At 42.5% G+C, this 22,500-nt stretch overlaps 1 protein-coding gene across 1 annotated transcript in view; it reads right to left on the bottom strand.

The window, feature by feature from the left end:
• LOC117440805 (glutamate receptor 1-like) overlaps positions 1–21,853 on the bottom strand; it is a gene marked incomplete at its 5' end in the record, with an annotated part of 26,395 nt that extends 4,542 nt beyond the window's left edge. The window contains 8 exons of the mRNA XM_034077039.2: positions 1,752–1,886; positions 7,805–7,919; positions 14,138–14,385; positions 15,271–15,469; positions 17,520–17,661; positions 18,015–18,132; positions 18,703–18,918; positions 21,647–21,853. Of these exons, the coding sequence (XP_033932930.2) occupies positions 1,752–1,886; positions 7,805–7,919; positions 14,138–14,385; positions 15,271–15,469; positions 17,520–17,661; positions 18,015–18,132; positions 18,703–18,918; positions 21,647–21,853 (1,380 nt within the window). The remainder of the gene's footprint in view (positions 1–1,751; positions 1,887–7,804; positions 7,920–14,137; positions 14,386–15,270; positions 15,470–17,519; positions 17,662–18,014; positions 18,133–18,702; positions 18,919–21,646) is intronic.
• Between the last annotated feature and the right edge of the window lie 647 nt (positions 21,854–22,500).

The following is a 22,500-nucleotide window of genomic DNA, read 5'->3' as shown; positions in this document are numbered from 1 at the left end:
TGTCTCTACTTTAAAGAGTACTCTCCTGCTGATGTTCAGGTGTATATCAGTATGTAGCATCTCTACTTTAAAGAGTCCTCTCCTGCTGATGTTCAGGTGTATATCAGTATGTAGTGTCTCTACTTTAAAGAGTCCTCTCCTGCTGATGTTCAGGTGTATATCAGTATGTAGTGTCTCTACTTTAAAGAGTCCTCTCCTGCTGATGTTCAGGTGTATATCAGTATGTAGTGTCTCTACTTTAAAGAGTCCTCTCCTGCTGATGTTCAGGTGTATATCAGTATGTAGTGTCTCTACTTTAAAGAGTCCTCTCCTGCTGATGTTCAGGTGTATATCAGTATGTAGTGTCTCTACTTTAAAGAGTCCTCTCCTGCTGATGTTCAGGTGTATATCAGTATGTAGTGTCTCTACTTTAAAGAGTCCTCTCATGCTGGTGTTCATGTGTATATCAGAATGTAGTGTCTCTACTTTAAAGAGTCCTCTCATGCTGGTGTTCAGGTGTATATCAGTATGTAGTGTCTCTACTTTAAAGAGTCCTCTCCTGCTGATGTTCAGGTGTATATCAGTATGTAGTGTCTCTTCATGTTTCCATGCTTTAATGTTCAAAAAGCTCTTTATTGTTCTCATACTGCCTGTGTTGCAGCACCTCTTTTCACCCTCTGTCTGAAACCAGAGCCCAGTCTGCTCTGATTGGTTAGCTGGCCGGCTCTGTTGTGATTGGTCAACCGCTTAGAGATGTCCCGCCCCTTTAGCCTATTTTGTACAATGTGTTGGAACACTAGCCAATAGGAGAGCGAGTGTTACATAGTGATGTCACTATGTTCCAGAAGTAAACAGCGGAGTCCAATGGAGGCGTTTCAGGTGGGAGGGGGTGGGGGGGAATTGTCAGACTTCATGTTATTATAAAGTAAAAACCCGCCGTCCACTTTATAGCATAATACACTATAGTTTGCCATATTCCTAATATATGTCTTTTACCTACTTTTTTTTTATGTTCACACTACCAGATACCAAAGCAGATTCCTTGTATGTGTAAACGCACCTGGCAATAACGATAAAGATAAGATGAGATAAATATAAGATAAATATAAGATCGGAAGCACTTGATCCCAATGTGGGAAATGTTAGCGTTGCAGCAGCACAAAGACATGGCATTGTACAATAACAATTAAAAGACTAGAAATAAACAAGAAAGTAGAAAATATACATGTTGAATTACAAAATGTACAATAACAAATATAAGGCAAGTTATTATATATACATAAGTATGTGAGGCATGGAATATTAAATATTAAATTGAATATAAGTGAAGTGATTTTAGGAGAAGCTTTGGAGCAGAGTCCTCTCCAGCCGGAGGTGATTTGTTATAGAGAGTTATTGCAGTGGAATGTTTTCCTGTATCTGTCCTTGTGACTTGATTCTCATTGTAATAAGTCACAATGCCCCTCAAACCATGCGTTTACTGCCACTATTAGAGCAGGAGAAGAAGACGGAGACGCCGGATGTAAACGAGTCTGGTCCGAAGTCTCGGGTTATGGCTAGAAAGGATCCGTCTTGTATAAAACTCTCGCGAGAGTTTGTAAGTCACGTGGTTGAATGTTTACGTTTGTCATGCAGCCTTTCAGTTTACGATCGTTAACATCAGTGGGTCACAGCAAATGATGGTGAGAAGCTAAACTATCTATGAATTGTGTAAATGCTTTCCTGTATCTGTCCTTGTGACTTGATTCTGATAAGTCCTGTTGAGTTCTCACCTTCATCCGGCGGGACTCGATGCGGGACTTGTAGCAGAACTCGACCAGCGCCACCAGCATGGCGAGGCCCAGTCCTCCAATCAGGATGTAGAACACGCCGGCCACGTTGCTCAGACTGAGCGCGCTCGTCTTGTCCTATCAGAGCAGGGGTCGGGATCAGGGAGAGAGCCAATCAGGGTGCAGATAGAAATTACATCATCAAAATCCCCCCAAAGATAAAAACTAATACCAACTTTTCTAATACAAATAAAACCCTAAATGATCTTTCAAAGGCTGTGATGAAGAGGCTTTGGAGACACGAATCGCTAAAGGGAATCTCCACTCATTTTACACGTGATTTTATTTGATATTTTATTATTTTATTGCTGTACTACATTAAAGTTATATACAATTATCAATCATCTTTCCTTGCAATATGATGACACCTTGGAGGTTCTTAAGCAACAACTACAGTACACATAATGTACATAATAATAAGTATACACAACTCCTACTACTAATAATAATTAAATGTATTCTAGTGTTACTGACTACAATTCCCAAGGTGCACTTTAGCAAAAAACATCCACTCACAGAGCTTTAAATTATGTGCGCTGCTAAATGCTCAACTAAATTATTTTTTATTCCACGACAACATTTTTGGAGAGGCTCTTTGTTCGTGCAAACAGGAAGCAGAGGCTCATGGGTAATGTAGTATTAAGATCAGTTTGTGAAGTGCCCTTTTAATTTTCATCTCGTACTGAGGATTTATTATCGTCTTTATTGCCTCAAATCCCAGCCGTTGACAAATCGTATATCTATTTCATACAAGCAACTTCATGCACACAAATGCAAAGTGAGGGGAAACAAAGAAAAAAAACATATCGATTTTTAGTGTTAATGTTTGGTCTTAAAGAAAATTAACTTATCTACCAGTTCCCATTATCATCACAGTGTATAATACATACCTTCTGTCTAATCAATATATTAAAAAAAAAACTAAAGTTAACTCTAAAGTCCTTCTTTAAAAACTGGGATTTTGTTGTTCTTTAGTTTCTGGTTGTTTTTCTGCATCATGCGTCACGTGTTGTTGTGGGCGGCCTATAGCATGCAGCCTGTTCAAAAAGAGGCGGATACAGCACTCAACGTGGGCGGGCCTCTCTTCAACAGGAAGTGATGGGGAGCTGGGGAGAACCTATCAGAGAGCTTTCCTCTCCAAACTGTCATGTTTAGCCTCAACCAATCAGCCTGTCAAATTATACTAACAGATGGTTCAAAGTCAGACTGAAATTCAACCTTTTTATAATAATCAAGGCAGCTGAAAACACATTTCCAGAGCAAAGCAAATTACTTTTTTGGAAGTTTTCTGTATTTTACTTTCTGTAGTTTACTTTCTGTATTTAGTTTCTGTAGTTTAATTTCTGTAGTTTACTTTCTGTAGTTTACTTTCTGTAGTTTAATTTTTGTATTTAATTTCTGTAGTTTACTTTCTGTATTTACTTTCTGTAGTTTACTTTTGTAGGTTACTTTCTGTAGTTTACTTTCTGTAGTTTACTCTCTGTAGTTTATTTTCTGTAGTTTATTTTCTGTAGTTTACTTTCTGTATTTACTTTCTGTAGCTTACTTTATGTATTTACTTTCTGTAGTTTATTTTCTGTAGTTTACTTTCTGTATTTACTTTCTGTAGTTTACTTTCTGTAGTTTACGTTCTGTATTTACTTTCTGTATTTACTTTCTGTAGTTTACTTTCTGTAGTTTATTTTCTGTAGTTTACTTTCTGTATTTACTTTCTGTAGTTTAATTTCTGTATTTACTTTCTGTAGTTTACTTTCTGTATTTACTTTCTGTATTTTAATTTCTGTATTTACTTTCTGTAGTTTACTTTCTGTATTTACTTTCTGTATTTACGTTCTGTAGTTTACTTTCTGTAATTTATTTTCTGTAGTTTACTTTCTGTATTTACTTTCTGTATTTACTTTCTGTAGTTTACTTTCTGTATTTACTTTCTGTATTTACTTTCTGTTGTTTAATTTATGTATTTACTTTCTGTAGTTTACTTTCTGTATTTACTTTCTGCATTTACTTTCTGTATTTACTTTCTGTATTTTACTTTCTGTAGTTTAATTTATGTATTTACTTTCTGTAGTTTACTTTCTGTATTTACTTTCTGTCGTTTAATTTATGTATTTACCTTCTGTAGTTTACTTTCTGTATTTACTTTCTGCATTTACTTTCTGTATTTATCTGTCATTCGTATTTACTTTCTGCATTTACTTTCTGTATTTACTTTCTGTATTTACTTTCTGTAGTTTAATTTATGTATTTACTTTCTGTAGTTTATTTCTGTAGTTTACTTTCTGTATTTACTTTCTGTATTCACTTTCTGTAGTTTACTTTCTGTAGTTTACTTTCTGTAGTTTACTTTCTGTATTTACTTTCTGCATTTACTTTCTGCATTTACTTTCTGTATTTACTTTCTGTAGTTTACTTTCTGTATTTACTTTCTGTATTTACTTTCTGTAGTTTAATGTATGTATTTACTTTCTGTAGTTTATTTTCTGTAGTTTACTTTCTGTAGTTTACTTGTTTACTTTCTGTAGTTTACTTTCTGTAGTTTACTTTCTGTATTTACTTTCTGTAGTTTACTTTCTGTAGTTTACTTTCTGTATTTACTTTCTGTAGTTTACTTTCTGTATTTACTTTCTATAGTTTACTTTTGTAGTTTACTTTTTGTAGTATCATTTTTGGAAATTACTGATATTATTTACTTTTTGCTCATTTACTTTCTAATAGTTTCCTGTACATATCTTGTTTGTAGCTTGTTTTATAAATACATATTATATTTGATTCCATTATTATAACATCGGCACTTTTCAGAAGCATTTTTGGCAGAAGCCCGAGAACAAGACTTTTATTTCTAACGACTTGTCATTTCTTGTGTAAGACAAATGAATATCTGGAAAGCCTCGATTGTCAACATTTTACAATTTAAAAGTAAATCAGCAACAGGGAGAAAAAGAGGATTTAAAAAAATGAATTAACGTTAATTTGGTGTTTTCTTGAGAGCAGCTTCAGTCTGACGCACAGATGAAGGTTTGTTAGAGACGGGCTGCCGCACAGCCAGTTCAGAAACAGGAGGTACATGACAGATTGGAGACAAAAGTGTGTGTGTGTGTGTGTGTGTGTGTGTGTGTGTGTGTGTGTGTGTGTGTGTGTGTGTGTGTGTGTGTGTGTGTGTGTGTGTGTGTGTGTGTGTGTGTGTGTGTGTGTGTGTGTGTGTGTGAGTGAGTGTGTGAGGGGGGGAAGAGCAGGGGAGGTAAAGCTGTGGTCTGTAGCTTCAGTCTCATCACGTGTTGGTGAGCAGCCACAGACAGAGAGTCAGGAAAATATATTTGCATTTTTAAATCTGACTTTTTACAACTGACGTGAATGTAAAATAAATCTGGAGCTTCTCTTCTCGGCCAGATTGTGACGCAGATTGGCTTCTCTGGAATAAAAAAACTCTTCTGAAAACTTTTCTCCAATCTCCAGGATGCAGGCTGGTCTTAAATGTAAATGTGAAATACATAATAAGGATGCTTACAAAGGAAGTTGTGTTGTAAAAAGTCACATTTTCCAGCATGGTCCGTCTGTCCGTGGCTGACCACAGAATATTCTGGAGAACAGAAGGAAAGCTGAGCAGAGAAAAGCCTCTGACGGAATCTGATGTGCAGACATGAAAACCTCTTATCTCGCAGAAGGAGCTGAAGCCCGGCTCATTTTCTCATCAATTTGCAGAGTTTTATCTGAGGGTCTACGCAGAGTCGAGAACACGTTTTATAGGAGCAGAGTTCATAAACTGAACTCGAGTTCAAGTACACATTGAAATCAGGAGGTTTTCACCTGTTATCAGAATAGCTAATGTTTGATTGGGTTTTCCTCCAGCTCTCCAGAAGGGTCAGCTGAGCAGCAGCGTTAGACTCTAAAAACAAAACGTTTTTCAACAAAACAACGTTCACTCATTGTAATCACAAAGCGAGAGTTTTGTGCGACCTGGAACAGACTTTAAGTTCTGAATCTGAATTAGCATCTTAAGGTTCGGTAAACATTCTTATTTTCTACTTTATACTCAAGTGTTAGACTTCCAAAGTAAATATGATGCAACCCGGGCCAGACCCCAGACAATACAGATATTTTACAAATTGGACGTCTTATCCATTTAGGGTTCAACAACCATCTTCAAATGGGCTCTTCTGGGACCTTTGGGTCATCTGTTGCTTTTATTCATCTTGACGGGGAACTGCTAGCCTGATTCTGTCCACATTTAACAAAATGTTACAGCTTTTAACGGCTGTCAAGCCTCAAAAAGCTAACTCTGAGTATCTGAAGTAAAACATCTTAAAGAGCTCCTTAACTTCTCTGGCCAAAGATCTTGAACGTACTGAAACTGTTCCGATTAAGCACAGCATCAAAATGCAGCACGTACAAATATCTGTCTATATAGAGGAATGTTGGACTTTTTACACTTTCTCGCGGCAGATCTTTTAAATAAAAGGGTCCGCCAACTAACGGGATCCGTGCAACTCATAGAAACTAGAATTGCATCGAGGTAACTGACTTGGACCAAAATAACATCCAATTAGCACGAAAAAGAAAGAACCGGTGAAAAACGTTTTCTTTTCAGAGTGTACTTGCTGAAGTTTGGGGGTTTTGGGGGAGTGGGTCTGAAGGGGTAAGGTGGGTGGGGGGGTAAACCAACACATGACCTCAGGACCAGGCCGAGCATCCTCCAGAACTGACCTTTCTGCCGGAGTCCTTGTGTCCACACTCCCCTTTGTCATACCACCATTTGTTTTTCAACTTGTCTAAGATGGCTTGTTCATTGAGCTTCAGTACTGCTAGGTTTACTGGGATTCTTCAAAGAACCATGGGAGGAAGGGAGGGGGGGGGGAGGGGGTGGAAATAACATAAATAACATTATGCACCTCCATGTTATCTTATGTTATTGTTAAAGAGCTGCGGCGGCTACAGCAGCACTAACGATCTTATCAAAAACGGGCATTTTCAGTACAGATGTTTCGGTACGCTACAGAGAACACCTCAACAACAACAACAACAGAAGAAAAACAAAGAACATCACACATAAAACTTCTCTTGGTAAATGTCAGCGTAAAAGTGATATGCGTTAATACTCCATCTAGCTTGGTTCGGCCTGACTCCCTACGTGCGAGATGTGTATTACTATATCACTTTGGGTAACCGGCAAGAGCTCAAAACACTCCGGGAAACTAAATCAGTCCGCTGGCCGAAAACAGGAAACATGTCGTCTGTATTTTGTGAAAGAGAGACGTTTACGGACGGCTGTAGTTTCAATTTTCGGCGGATGAAGTCAAAACTGTCCGAATACTAGGAAGTGGCTTCAGAGGATGGTCAGAGGGGGTATTTTACCAAGTGAGCTCATGTACCTGGATTATCCTGATGTATCGTCTGTCGGCTTTTATTCATTTATAGACTTTGCTGTACAAATACTATGTTATATTATACATTTGAACTATACCAGGAGGCGTGTGGCGCAGTGGGTTGTGCGTTGGTGTTGGGATCAGGGTTCAAACCCCACTGCAGTCAGCGTGTCGTTGTGTCCCTGAGACACTTCACCCCAAAGTGCTCCTGTGGGGATTGCCCTCAGTGCTGAGTGTGTGAGTCGCTTTGGATGAAAGCGTCTAACAAGTGACATGTAATGTAATGTAAAATAAAACTGGGTTAAAAATTAAGAAATTACTCTTTTAAAAATGATTGTATGAAAAGCGATCATGTTGGTTTCATGCAACGTGTAAATCATTTAAAGAACTCTAAAGGTAATCCTGTTCCCGATGTAAATCTTTCTACGTGTTTGTCTGTAAAGTACTCCCTGGATCAGAAGCAGGCGAGTCTCCAACAAGGTGAATACACCCGATGGATCCAGAGTCTCTACAACCGTTTGTTTCCTGTGGGGCCGTCCGGAGTGCTTTACGCCTGGTGTTTTAGCGGTGGGTTGTTGCCGGTTACCCCGGTGTGGCATTGCCTGTCGTTACCCGTTGGGGTTACGGTGATCTGACCTTGGAGTCCCCTCCCCCGGTGCCGCACTCTCCCTTGTCATACCACCATCTGTTTTTCAATTTGTCCAACAGGCCCTGCTCGTTCAGTTTTAAAACGGCCAAGTTAACAGGGTTTCTACGGGGATGATGGTGATGGGGGATAGAAGGGAACTACGTGTTAATGAACAGGACTGCCATAGTGAAGCAACATCAGTACAGGAGTCTACTTACAACAGGCATGGTAATATCGTATCTTAAACTTAGCACTGCTCTTCAACCCAGACGTTGGTCAAATGCTGTTTCCCTTCTGTTTGAAGTTGTCTCTATAATGTTAGTGTTAAAGGCTCACTGCGCTTGAACACTATCTGTGCAAGGAGCACTCAGGCCTCCGAAGAACAGATTCAATCTTCTTTTTCTAAGTGGCAAAGCCCACAGACAATAGTTGTATAGGTTTACCGAAAGCATTCGTAAACTGCATTTCCATTTTGGTGTCCAGACAGTTTGAAATCCAAATGTTATTGAGATCACAAATGGTCGAAAGTTAAAACGAATATGTGTTGATTCACTAAGAGACAGATGCTACCGTAAAAGACCAACTGCTCACCAGGAGACTAACACCTGTGGCCCATGCCAGGTATGAAATAAGGGTTTAGATTATTGCCCAAGGAAACTAGGATCCTGAAGGGACTAAGGATCCTACCGCCTCTGATTGGTAGAATCACTGCCAATCAAGAGCACCAAACACTGTATTCATCATTTATAAGAAACGACTGCCCCGTGAATGAAAACGCCGTTATGTGTTACAAGCACCGTGGCATTATTTCACTTTCTGATTGCTTCATTCAAGATTCAATTTGGTTTAGGATCCACATTCTTTAACAGGTTGGTCTAAATCTTCAATTGACCGTTTGCCTGAAGTGTTCTGGTCCGATGAACTGTGTCCACCAATCTGAGCCTCAACTGGATACGGTTCACCGTTCTATATCACTTTCATTAAGAGCCATGTTTTCACTCCAGCATCAGGGTCCTCGTGGTGGAGATGGCACTGAGGTATTTTGTAATTATTTCAATTTACAATGCAATCTGGCCAAATGAAGGAATTGGACTATCGTTAAAAGCGGCAACTACAGATACTTTTGGAACCAAGTCGCAGTAATAATTCAGAAAACGTCGTTTAAAGACAAGGTGGTACTCAGTGGTTGGAGTGCTAATATTTACAGCTGTACATCAAGTCAGAAATGAGTAATAGGCGAGGGTAAATAACGTCAACATGATGAATATATTTGCTCCGCTGGTTTGCGTGGAGCCTAATCGGCTGTACCTGAAGGTTCCTCATGTTCGACGCAGCTGAAGGAAAACAACATTTCATTATGGTCTGGGTTGAAGAACAGCAAATGCATCCTACACTTTACTACCGGCAGCAATCCTCGACTTAGAATACATTCATGACCTGATCAATAAAAAGGAACAACAGTCACATGTCTGATAATAAGTACCAAGTGGAACATAGAATAATACTCTTAATGTGTTTTACAGTTTAGTATTCTGTACAGTATACATTAATACACGGTTGTCGTTGTTCCCCTTTAAATACCAGTGGTGATAAAAGAGGCAGACGGTAGCAGAGATGGTTTTAAAGAAACATGAATTCATAGAATGATTATTGACAGGCCAACCAGTACATGGACGATAACAATACAATTATTATGATGACGGCCGAAAGGAGAGTTTTGTTCTAAAGGGATTCTGTTACATATTTTCCGTAATCAATCTGAAATGGTAACGTCATTTTGGAACAAAAGGTCTCAGAACGATAGCATTGTAGTAACGGTGCTTCAAAGGGGAACTTCTGGATGTTTCAACCTGGACCCATGTGTTCAGTATTGAGCGAGAGCACTACAGCTGCGAAACAGGCGTTAATGCAGTCCTTCGTACGCTTCCTAACGTTGGTTTTGCCTCAGAAGTTTAAGGGTTGTTCCGTAGAGAGGAGAATTTACCCTTTATTTTAAAATGTTGTGTATTTGAGAAAAACAGGTAGCAAACCATTACAAATAATGGATTTGGCTAGCTCAGGTATTAATGGTCAACTTGTGTTTTGTTTACTTTAGTGAGATGTTAGACTAAAACCATTTTTTCAATTATACATGAACATTTAATTTGACTAAAGATAAAACATTGAACTGCAGAAACTAAAACCCTGTAACTGTAATTACTCATAGAAGTCAATGCTAACGTTAGCCTTCACCTCAGGAATTAGTAGAAGTCTGAAACCATGCAATACTCCACACGTCGTCAGCAATGACATGCACAATAGTTCAGATGACTTTACGACAAACTATGACAGCACTGGCGCAGATCGACTCTCCGAGAATCTTTCAGAAGAGACAGGATTCATTTCTCTGTTGGCTCCCTGTCCATAATGCTGTCGGAGCCGGAGGCAAAATCAAACCCTTTAACGTGCCGTACATTATATGAAGGATTTCATTACCGTCTGAGTTCTCTCTCAACACTGTGTTGGAGGGTTGGTTCCTACCAGAGTTCCCCTTTCAGTGAGAGCAGAGCTGAGTGTGATGGAGTTAGTCAGCGGAGACGATGGAGACTGGACACGGTCAGCTGTTAGCACGGAGAGGAACCCAGAGGCAGAGAACAGGGTCTGTCCAGATGGAACTAGTGATCTGTGTAACGCTCATTATCCAATATGCTCAGCATTAGGGGCTTTAACTCAAATGTGTTGCTAGGCAACTGCTCAAAAATACTGGTGAGTAACTTTCTGATTTACAATCTGCCATCAGAAACCCTTCACTTGCTTTCAACAAAACAAAACACATTTGACGGCGAAAGCAGAAAGCCAATTTGCTCGCTTCTGTTTTACTACGCTGATTGATATTGCTGGCCTACTAATTACATAACATACGTTATTATTATTACATTCAGGATTTACTAATCTCATCTGTGGAGCTCCTCTCCGTTCTCCGGCTCTGGGTTGTCTGTAAAACGCTGACGTGAAGCAGAAAGAAAGAGGACAAGACGTTCTGATGAAGCGTGGACAGAGAAGGAACATGAATGTCAAACGCTGCTGTCGGATGAACATGTGAAGAGAAACTTGATTATATTAATGTTGTAACCGGGGTAAGACGTTTGGTTTCGTTCAATTGAAAAGCTAGCGTTCAGAGACCAACAACTTTATAACTGAATGTCTACACAAAGGGGAAAGAAGATCCTTCCTCGTCAATTTGCAATGAATTATTCCGTCATCTGTGGTCTTTGTATGTGAACTATAGAAATACTGCCTCAATGAGCATCTGCAGGGTCTTGCAATGAACCACACCGAAACATATACAGGAATATATTTAGGAATTTCCCTTTTTGGGCAAAATGTGGTTGCACTAATTTCCTCTGGTGTTACTAAATGTTCTGTAGGGCGTTACAAGATGGCTGCTGTGTTGTTGCTGATTCACTTTTGCTACCGTTGTGTTGTGTGTGGTCTCTACTGACGCACACACACATGCTGGGCATTGGTCCTGCGCTGCTTCACTGACGATTCTGTCCAACCAGTCAGGATTTTGCAGTTTGAACTGTACCTTGAACTACAACCACTTGTTCCATATTTGACTCCGACGAGGAGGTTTTCCCGTTGAGGTTTGGTTTGTCGGCAGCATTACAGAGTTATTGCTGGCCCAATGTTAATGAAACTTGGTGGACGGGTGTAACAAGGGTCGAGGAAGAACCCGATTAAAGTCACTGAATAAAAGGGCCTTAGCAAATTTGATTCAGTACAAATTCTTATTTAACGACGATTCGACACATTTATAAATAATACACATTTTATCTGACAGCAGCAATGCTCATGTAGGGATGAATGGATAGATAGATAGATGGATGGATAGATAGATGGATAGATAGATAGATGGATGGATAGATAGATAGATAGATGGATAGATAGATAGATGGATAGACAGTGTGTTGTGTTGTTGTTAGCAGTCAGACAGGCACACCTGATGACCACAGACAGGTAGACGAGCCGACAGACAGACAGAAACACTGAGACAGACAGACAGAGAGACACACATATAGACAAAGACAAACACAAAAGAGAGAGAGACAAGACAGACAGAGAGACAGATTAAGAGACTGACAGTCAGACAGACAGGAAGACAGACAGACACAACACAGTTATCTAAACCTGAAACTGACCTCCAGTTCTGTGGGTCAGTTTCAGTATTTCAGTTTGTTGTCATAGCTACAATCTGGATGTACTGTTCAATGGTTCTGTGCAGAGGTGTGGACTCTAGACTCAATGAAATAAAGCCTTGCAACTCCACTTAAACACCAACGACTGGAAACCTTGCTATTGTCCTCTAACCCCAAAGAATAATAAAGGCTATGTTTTTAAAAGGTGTGCCACATATCAATTACTTTACTGAGCCAATTAACATTCCTCAGAAGTCCTTTGTCAGAGCCGACAGCAGCCAATCAAGTTCCAGGACAGAAACATATGATGAGTGCTGGTACGAAAACAATGATACCAAATAATCAAACAATATCTGTGCCGAGTTTAACAGAAAACTAGATTGAGTTCATATTGACCTTTACAATTGGTGGTCCAAGTGGACTTCGGACTGAAATAAATATTGGTGAAAGTCAAGGGTCAAAGAAGAACCCGGGATACATTGGGGCATATTTCTGATTGGCTGGGCGGATTGCAAACCACGCCCCGTAAAACTCCCAAAAAGTTTTGTGAAGCCGCCATTTTATTATCCTCGCATTAGCATTATTAGCATTAGCATTAGCCCAGCGCAGAAACGCAGAGAGACTAACTTATGGCAACACAAAATAAAACGTGGGATCGTGGAGATGAGGAGGTGTCGGCGTTCTGGCGATTTACTCGGAAGGCTTCAGTAGAAGCTGCTGGGACTCCCAGCAGCTTCTACTGAAGCCTTCCCCAACTCCGGGGACTTCCGGCCGGGGACTTTGGGCGGCAGTATACGCCGTGAAGTGGTTTGCGGCCTGCCAGTAAACCCAAAGCAGAAGAAGAAGAAGTGACGTCAGCGGCTTCATTTGCCTAATCCTCCCCCAGGGACTTTTTCTGGTGTGAACGCGATCTGTACTTAGTTCATGAGAACTAAAGAGTTCGCATGAACTAAGTTCTCATGAACCTTTGTGGGAAAAGTACCGCAGTGTGAACGCGGCTAAGGTGTGATTTATTTACAAGGATCTGAACCAAACAAATATGTTTTATTAAGTGTGTCGAATACCATTTGGTATTTAACACACATATAATCTTTTACAAATACTTTTACCCAAGGGTGTAACTTTGGTCTGAGAAGTGGGGGGGGGGCACAACACAGGGGGTCCTCCGCAATGAAACATTGTTCTCGATTGAATTCCATTTCCTGCCTTTCTACAAATAGATTAGGGACTGTGGTGAGAGATGTTTGGATACAGCTCCAAACACTCAGATGAAACAGAACTGGATATATTCCAATACTCCACAAGCCATTAGAATAGGCTCATGACACATATTTGATATACTCCTATCTCCTATCTTTATCTTACCGTCTGCATTCTTTCTTTTTATTTATGCATATTTTACTAATCACTAACCTTTCAAACTGTGTTTTTTATTTTTTACTGATATTGGAATTATTTTGTAACTTATTTTGAACAACTATATTAAATAGATGGAAATATTTGTTTGGACCAAACCGTTCGAGACTCACTGAGATACTTAAACTAAAGTCCTTTACCTCCCTGAGCTGACGTGATCTCTCTCAGTCCCACAGGAGAGAGCTCTCCCTCTCTCTCTCCCTCTCTCTCTCCCTCTCCTCATTGCTGAAACAGCTACTCATCTCCGTTAGCTCCGAGCTAGCACCAGATGCTAACAACAACCCCCATATCTCTCTCTCTCTCTCTCTCTCTCTCTACCTCTCTCTCTCTCTCTCTCAGGCGACACCCTACCCTTTCCCTTTTCTGTCAGTATCTTTCTTTAAAGTGAAATGTCGTGGATTAAACTCTCCAAACACAAACTGCTCTAACTAAGAGTCTCTGCTCTGTCTTGTCTGGTCCTTTTGTTTTTATCAAGTCGATCAAAAGTCCACGCCTCTGCACGCCAGACCTGCTGTGAGATCAGCAACTCTGGCATGTTATAAGACAATGTTTAAAACCTGTAAATGTGTTTGAGTTCATGCAACCAATCCTGTTTCCTGAATAAATCTTATAGACATAGAATAATAATATTCCAACACGTGCATCGTGTGGATGCCGTAGGTCACCGTAGTACATTTAGTCTAAAGGTGTGCTTGTCCTGATGTCCCACAGAAACACACCACAGGGCCCCACAGACTGCGAGTTTACCTGAGGGCGGATCCTTTGGGCGTGGCCACCCCGTAGCCTTTGGAGTCCAGGTTTCCTCCGACCTTCATGGTGTCGCAGGGCTTCCTCTGCTCGATGTACTCGTTCATGGACGACTCCAGCAGGTAGGCGTATTTCCCCTTCGACTTGCGGACGCGGCTCACGCCCTCGTTGGTGCTCTTCACGAACACTGTGGGGTCCGTGCTGCGCATGTACGACCACATCTTCTCGAAGACGGCGATCTTTGACCGCTAGGGTTCGATATTGGAGATACAAACTGATTATTAGGGTCCCCATGCGTGAGGAGTATAATAGTGTCCATTTACACTCACTGTACCAAGACCTGCTCTGATCTCAGATTTAGGATATTCAGAATCTAATTAGTTCATGCCTGTGTCCAATGTTCACTGTTAACAAGTACACATCTATCATTCATACCCAGACATCTACCCGCTCTCTCCGCTCCAGCCACGCTCCTCTTCTCTACATCCCCCGCACACGTCTCCGAACAATGGGAGACCGAGCCTTCTGCTCATTCGCCCCGCGCCTCTGGAACTCCCTCCCAGATCAGCTGATCTGCCCCTTCCACCGAGGTCTTCAAAACCGGCCTTAAGACCCTCTTCTTTCGGCAGGCCTTCCAATAAACTTTGAGCACGGTACACCTGGAGTACTGCCATTTTTATCGCTATCTCCGACTTTTATTTTTTGTACTCTATTTTATATTTTATTTTTTGATTTCTTATTATTATTACAATTATTTGTCTTTTATTATCTCAAAGCGTATCAGTATCCCTTGTTGTGAAGCACTTCGAGATGTGTCTTGGCAGATGAGAAGCGCTATATAAATTAAATATATTATTATTATTATTAAGTGTTCACAATGATGGTAAGTATAGGAGTTTAGACGACCTGAAACCACTAGCTGCCGAACAGAAGCCAATCCAAATGCAGTGCACATTATAGCTACATTTCTAGACATTTCCAAAGATATAAAATATGTAAGAATGCTTTTTCTAGCAGCCATTTAAAGATGTGTCACATCTGAAATGTCATGGCTGCAACATCACAACAAAGACATCTGGGAGAGTCAAACGGTCACACATCTGGATGGGAATGAAAGCGGTGTGCGTCCTCACCCTGAAGAACTCTTTGGTGGAGCCGCCGTCCAGCGTCCCGTAGGCGATCTCCGTCTGCTTGGCCAGGTCCTCGGAGCCCTCGATGGGCGAAACCATCCTCTCCACCGTGAGGAAGGCAGCCAGGTTGGCGGTGTAAGAGGAGATGATGATGAGGGTGAAGAACCACCACACCCCCCCCACGATGCGCCCGGACAGCGACCTGAGGAGACGCATCGATGACAAGCGTTAAACATCAACAAACACGTGGGCTTCAACTGGCTTTGGGATAGATGATGGTGTTGCAACACCACTGTTTTTATATTTAAGATTGTTGGAATAGAATCAGCTCCTAAGGTGTCTCGTTGCAGATGTAGTAGTGGAATATATATTCTTATTATGTGCTTGAGAGTGTAGAAGCAATTATGTGTTTTTCAAAAAAGGGGCAACCAAGTGAAGATGCTGTGTTCAAACCTTTCCAGTTGCATACATGTTGAACCTCCAGCATCGCAGTAATGAGAACAACACACATATACATATTGACATCCTCATACATGTATAAATAAATACACACACACACACACACACACACACACACACACACACACACACACACACACACACACACACACACACACACACACACACACACACACACACACACACACACACACACACGTAGATCAGGAATAGAAACAGCCTCAGGCGTTCACACAGCGGTAACATACAACAGGACCCGGCAGCATGTCACATTGCATGTTAGCTTCATTCGTGTGTGTGTGTGTGTGTGTGTGTGAGTGAGTGAGTGAGTGAGTGAGTGAGTGAGTGAGTGAGTGAGTGAGTGAGTGAGTGAGTGAGTGTGTGTGTGTGTGTGTGTGTGTGTGTGTGTGTGTGTGTGTGTGAGTGAGTGTGTGTGAGTGAGTGTGTGTGAGTGTATGTCTGAATGAATACGTTATATACATCACACACATCACACTGAAGAACAATGTTGTTTCAGATGTCTGATTATTTAGAACAAACATTTTAAGAAGTGTTTTCCTGCTTTGCAAATAGAAAGAAACACATGCCCAGAAAAAAAGCAAACATTTCAGAATAAAAGCCTCGTGTTAATAAATAAAGCAGTTTGTCTTCAAAAAGAATGCTGAGGACTTTTATTTAGAAAAATAAATCAAATAATTGATGAATAAAAAAAACACAGTTACATAAAAAGTATTGCATGTCTGTGACAAATTAGAGACCCTGAACCCATGGTAATGTTGCTGGATTATATATATATATAGATTATATATATATATAGATTATATATATATATTATATCTATATATATATAATCTATATATATATAGATTATATATATATAGATTATATATATATATATATCTATATATATATAATCTATATATATATAGATTATATATATATAGATTATATATATATATATATATATTATATCTATATATATATATAATCTATATATATATAGATTATATATATATAGATTATATATATATATATATATAGATTATATCTATCTATATATATATATATATATATATATATATAGATACTGTCCAATGATCATGTTGTTGTTAAACTAGCTATTGGAGAAAAAGGCAAAACCTTGAAAAGAGATTTATTTCAAGGCAGACGTGTTTTCTCTCCACGTCACAGCGACAGCAGCATGGCTCGAGAATACGTTCGATTCAAAACAGTTTTTTTTACCAACGATCTTCTATATTTCTGTCTAAAACGGTGTCAAAGAGTCCTATATTTGTAATCCTTAGTTTCATGAGTGTAAAATATTCTACACATGCAGCCATTTCAATTGTAGTCATATTGCTGGTATGATGTGTGTATCTATATATATATCTATATATATATATATACAGGGGCGCCACCAGGGATTTTGGGCCCCATGAAAAGATATCACATTGGTTACTTACATTTTTTTTTCTTAATGTTGTAAAATAGTTTGGGCCCCTGTCAGTCACGGGCCCTTAGAATCGTCCTAACTTTTCACCCCCTTACGGCGCCCCTGTATATATATATATATATATATATATATATATATACAGGATATGGTTGAGAGCTTATACCTCTCGCATGTTTGTTGATGTACATGTTGTCAGAGCTTCCTCTCAGAGCGCCTCATAACAGAGAACACAGCTGTAACACGTCTGAACTGCAAAGGCCGAAGCGTAACGTAACACATAGGCGAATGGAAACTTGAGTTAGTGGAACGATAACATTGAGATGCTCAGACTCCGCTGTACCTGGGGGAGATGTCGCAGCCCTGCTGCATGAAGGCGCCCAGAGAGAACCACAGAGAGTTAAAGATCCCAAAGTCGTTGGTGTACTCGGGAGAATCCTTCTCCTTCTCCTTCGGGTGGCTCTGGCTCTGAGACTGGGAGAACCCTGAGGAACACAAGCAGAGCGTCACTGGAGGAGGAGGAGGAGGAGGAGGAGGAGGAGGAGGAGGAGGAGGAGGAGGAGGACACTGGGAACAAATCATGATTCATGTGTGGAAGTAAATCAACAAGGAACAGAAAGAGGAGGAGGAGGAGGAGGAGGAGGAGGAGGAGGAGGAGGAGGAGGAGGAGGAGGAGGAGGAGGAGGAGGAGGACACTGGGAACAAATCATGATTCATGTGTGGAAGTAAATCAACAAGGAACAGAAAGAGGAAGAGGAGGAAGAGGAGGAGGAGGAAGAGGAGGGTGACGAAGAAGAGGAGGAGGAGTAGAAGGAACAAGAGGAGGCAAAGGAAATACCTGGAGAGTGAGTGAGCTCAGAGGTGGGCAGCGCGCGTCGTGATGAAGAGGAGGGTAGAGTTTCATCTTCATCGTCAGAGTCTTCCCCTTTCCACTCATACGGGCTGAATCGACTCACCTGTCGGGAGCAGAGTTCTGTCAGCAGGCAAGCAGCCACTAAGGAACCTCCTCCCCTCTCCCCCCTCCCCTCTCCCCCCTGCCCTCTACTAGTGCCCACTGCCCACCAGCCACGCCCCGACACATGGGGTCACGCCGGCCAATCACAAAGCTTTGATGCGTTCAAGTGCATTATTCTGGCACGGGAAGATTATGTTACAGGACATTAACGATAAAACAGAATATTGTTGTTCTATTTTTAGACACATCTCGCGATCGACGGGGAATCTCCCCGCGATCGACCGGTTGGGCGCCCCTGACCTGGAGTCACCACACACACTCAGACGCTGCTACGGACAGTCTGGCACTGATGTACATTTTGCACAGAATTTTAAGTGACTGTTATTTTGTATATATGATTGATGTGCTTTTCTTATGTCTTAATGTGTGCATATGTATACATGTGTCTGTTGATTGTGTATATATATATTTGTATATATTTGTATTTTGTATTCCTCTGGTTGTTGGGAAACGGTATCTTGATATCTCTGTCTGTAAAACAAACTGAACGATGATAAGGTTGACTCCTCACCAGGAAGAGCACCACGCTGACGCCGATGTAGGCGAACACGATGCACATCCAGATCTCGTAGGCCAGCGGGTCGAGGAAGGAGAACACCCCCGGTTTGGACTTGGTGGGCTTCTTGATCATGATGGAGATACCCAGAGACATGAAGGGCTTCGTGAAGTCGATCACCTGCTCCCTCACCAGGGTGATGGTGAGGGGGGCCACCGCCACGTCTGCCTTCTGCAGGGAGAGAGGGGACAGGTAACAAGACACACCTGAGAGAGAGGACAGGTGACACACCTGGGAGAGAGGACAGGTAACACACCTGGGAGAGAGGACAGGTGACACACCTGAGAGAGAGGACAGGTGACACACCTGAGAGAGAGGACAGGTGACACACCTGAGAGAGAGGACAGGTGACACACCTGGGAGAGAGGACAGGTAACAACACACACCTGAGAGAGAGGACAGGTAACACACCTGGGAGAGAGGACAGGTGACACACCTGAGAGAGAGGACAGGTAACACACCTGGGAGAGAGGACAGGTGACACACCTGGGAGAGAGGACAGGTGACACACCTGAGAGAGAGGACAGGTAACACACCTGGGAGAGAGGACAGGTGACACACCTGGGAGAGAGGACAGGTGACACACCTGGGAGAGAGGACAGGTGACACACCTGGGAGAGAGGACAGGTGACACACCTGGGAGAGAGGACAGGTGACACACCTGCGAGAGAGGACAGGTGACACACCTGGGAGAGGGGACAGGTGACACACCTGAGAGAGAGGACAGGTAACAACACACACCTGAGAGAGAGGACAGGTGACACACCTGAGAGAGAGGACAGGTGACACACCTGGGAGAGAGGACAGGTGACACACCTGGGAGAGAGGACAGGTGACACACCTGGGAGAGAGGACAGGTGACACACCTGGGAGAGAGGACAGGTGACACACCTGGGAGAGAGGACAGGTGACACACCTGAGAGAGAGGACAGGTGACACACCTGAGAGAGAGGACAGGTGACACACCTGGGAGAGAGGACAGGTGACACACCTGAGAGAGAGGACAGGTGACACACCTGAGAGAGAGGACAGGTGACACACCTGAGAGAGAGGACAGGTGACACACCTGAGAGAGAGGACAGGTAACAACACTTGGAGAGGGTCCGAGTCCGACCCTTGTCAATTAACTACAGGGGTCCCTCAGGGCTCTGTTCTCGGTCCCCTCCTCTTCTCTCTGTACACAAACTCGCTCGGATCTGTCATTAGCCCGCATGGTTTTTCATACCACTGCTACGCTGACGACACCCAACTAATTCTGTCCTCCCCCGCTCAGAGACCCAGGTCGTCGCTCAGAGACCCAGGTCGTCGCTCAGAGACCCAGGTCGTCGCACGCATCTCTGCTCGTCCAGCTGACATCTCTCAGTGGATGTCCGCTCATCATCTCAAGCTCAACCTTGACAAAACTGAAGTGCTTTTCCTTCCGGGAAAAGATTGTCCCACTCTTGACCTGACCATCAACATCGGCACCTCTGTTGTTTCCCCGACTCAGACTGCAAGGACTCTGGGTGTGACCCTAGATAACAACCTGTCGTTTACTGCAAACATCGCTGCTACAACCCGCTGCTGCAGATACACGCTCTCCAGCATCAGGAGGACGCGTCCCCAGCTGACCCAGAAAGCCACGCAGCTTCTGGTCCAGGCTCTCGTCATCTCACGCCTAGACTACTGCAACTCCCTCCTGGCTGGTCTACCTGCATGTGCCATCCGACCTCTGCAGCTCATCCAGAATGCAGCGGCTCGTCTGGTCTTCAACCTTCCTGAATGTTCCCACACCACTCCGCTCCTCCGCTCCCTCCACTGGCTTCCGGTAACTGCTAGAATCCACTTCAAGACCCGGGTACTTGCGTACCATGCTGCGAATGGATCTGGCCCTTCCTGCATCCAGGACATGGTTAAACCATACACCCCAGCACGTGCACTCCGCTCTGCATCAGCCAGACGACTCGCTGCACCCTCGCTGCGAGGGGGACCCGAAGTTCCATCAGCAGGAAACACGTGGGTTTGCTATCCTGGCTCCAAGATGGTGGAATGAGCTCCCATTGACATCAGGACGGCAGAAAGCTCACACACCTTCCAGACTGAAACTCATCTCTCTCGACTCCACCTCGAGGATAGAACTACTAACAAAGCACGTATATACTAATAAAGGACTGACTCCTCTAAAGCCAGTTGAGTAGCACTTGAAATGCTTGGCTCTATGAAACCTGATGTACTTTATGATTCTGTTTTCTTCAAGCTTGTGTCTTCCTGGTCTAATGCACTTATTGTAAGTCGCTTTGGATAAAAGCGTCACTTAAATGCAATGTAATGTAACACACACCTGAGAGAGAGGACAGGTAACAACAACAATACAGGAGAGCTGTCGATCTTTCTTCACGTTTTATATGTGAAGTTTATTGTGAACTTTTTCCACATGATAACAAATATATATAAATAAAAAAAGTTCTGCAGAAGAAAAATATATTTAAAAAAAGAAAGGTTTGATGTAGTCAAAATAAATAAATAATATCATATATATATCAAATATCACAGTTTTGCTTAAAGTTAATTCAAGAATGTTTTGGAAACAGACGAATGTAACTTTAGCCCCAGGACCCATCATTATTTTTCAGGTTTTGCAAAGTGAAATAAAAAAAGCTTTGAAAGTTTCTAACATTTTAAGTTGCTGCTTTGTTGTAGTACTCATTTTGGCCACACGAGGCTGAAGTACACTCCATGTCCTCAACGGAAACCAAACGACACGTCCGCACTCAGATGAAGGATTCTCTCCTGTTTTAATAACTTAACGTTTTCCTTCTTTATTGCCATTATAAAAACAGGGAAACCTTCTGCCTGGACAGTCCGGCAGGTTCCTCGATGTACTGATAACCAGTCAAGAGAGATGCATCCCCCCACTCACCCCGTACACCAGCTCGCCCACCATGCCGTTCCACATCTTGGTATCTCCGTCTCTGGATCCGTACTTGCCGTCGCCCACCAGCTCCAGGCGGTAAACGAAGCCCACGTGTTTGGCGATCTCGGCGGCCAGTTCTGCGCAGTAGCCCTCGTAGCGCTCGTTCCCTTCGTACTGCTCGTGGTTCTTCTTCAGCATCATGTAGGGGGCTTCCTGCACGGAGAGCCAGGCGTTACTTCAACCCACACGCTCAGCTTTCACATGACGTGTGTTCCCGGTCTTACCAGGGTGGTGCTGACGACGACGGTCTGGTTCTGCAGAACTAAATGCCTGCTTTAATGTATTTATGACTTCAAACCAGGTGGAGGAGTTAACTTGTTTGACCCTTAATTACCGTCCTTTGTTATGTCATCGGAAAAAAGGTTGCCTGGAGGAAAATAATGAAGTACCGGTTTACAGGTGAACATACTGTAGAACGTGTGTCTAGGGAAGACAGGAAGGTTTATTGTTGGCCATGTTTGATGATGTCATACTAATTTCAGCCAGGGGCGCACAGGCCATTGGGAGTACCGGTGGGCCGGTACCGAAGTGGGCCGGTCGGACCCGTTGACAATTCAGGTACCGAGTTGGGTTTCCCGAGCTGATTCTTAGTCCCAGTCCGCCCCTGATTTCAGCCACAAGAGACGCTTCAGGGGCGACTGTGGCTGTGAGGGATTGCGGTCGTCTTTAAACCAGCAGGTTGTTGGTTCGATGCCAGCCTGAAGTCAACATGTCGATGTGTCCTTGGGCAAGATACTGAACCCTGAGGTGCTACTGATGGCCAATGGTGTGTGTGTGTGTGTGTGTGTGTGTGAGTGTTA

This window comes from Pseudochaenichthys georgianus, unplaced genomic scaffold (genome assembly GCF_902827115.2).
Source record: "Pseudochaenichthys georgianus unplaced genomic scaffold, fPseGeo1.2 scaffold_1231_arrow_ctg1, whole genome shotgun sequence".
NCBI lineage: Eukaryota > Metazoa > Chordata > Actinopteri > Perciformes > Channichthyidae > Pseudochaenichthys > Pseudochaenichthys georgianus.
This window is presented reverse-complemented; position numbering and strand designations above follow the sequence as displayed.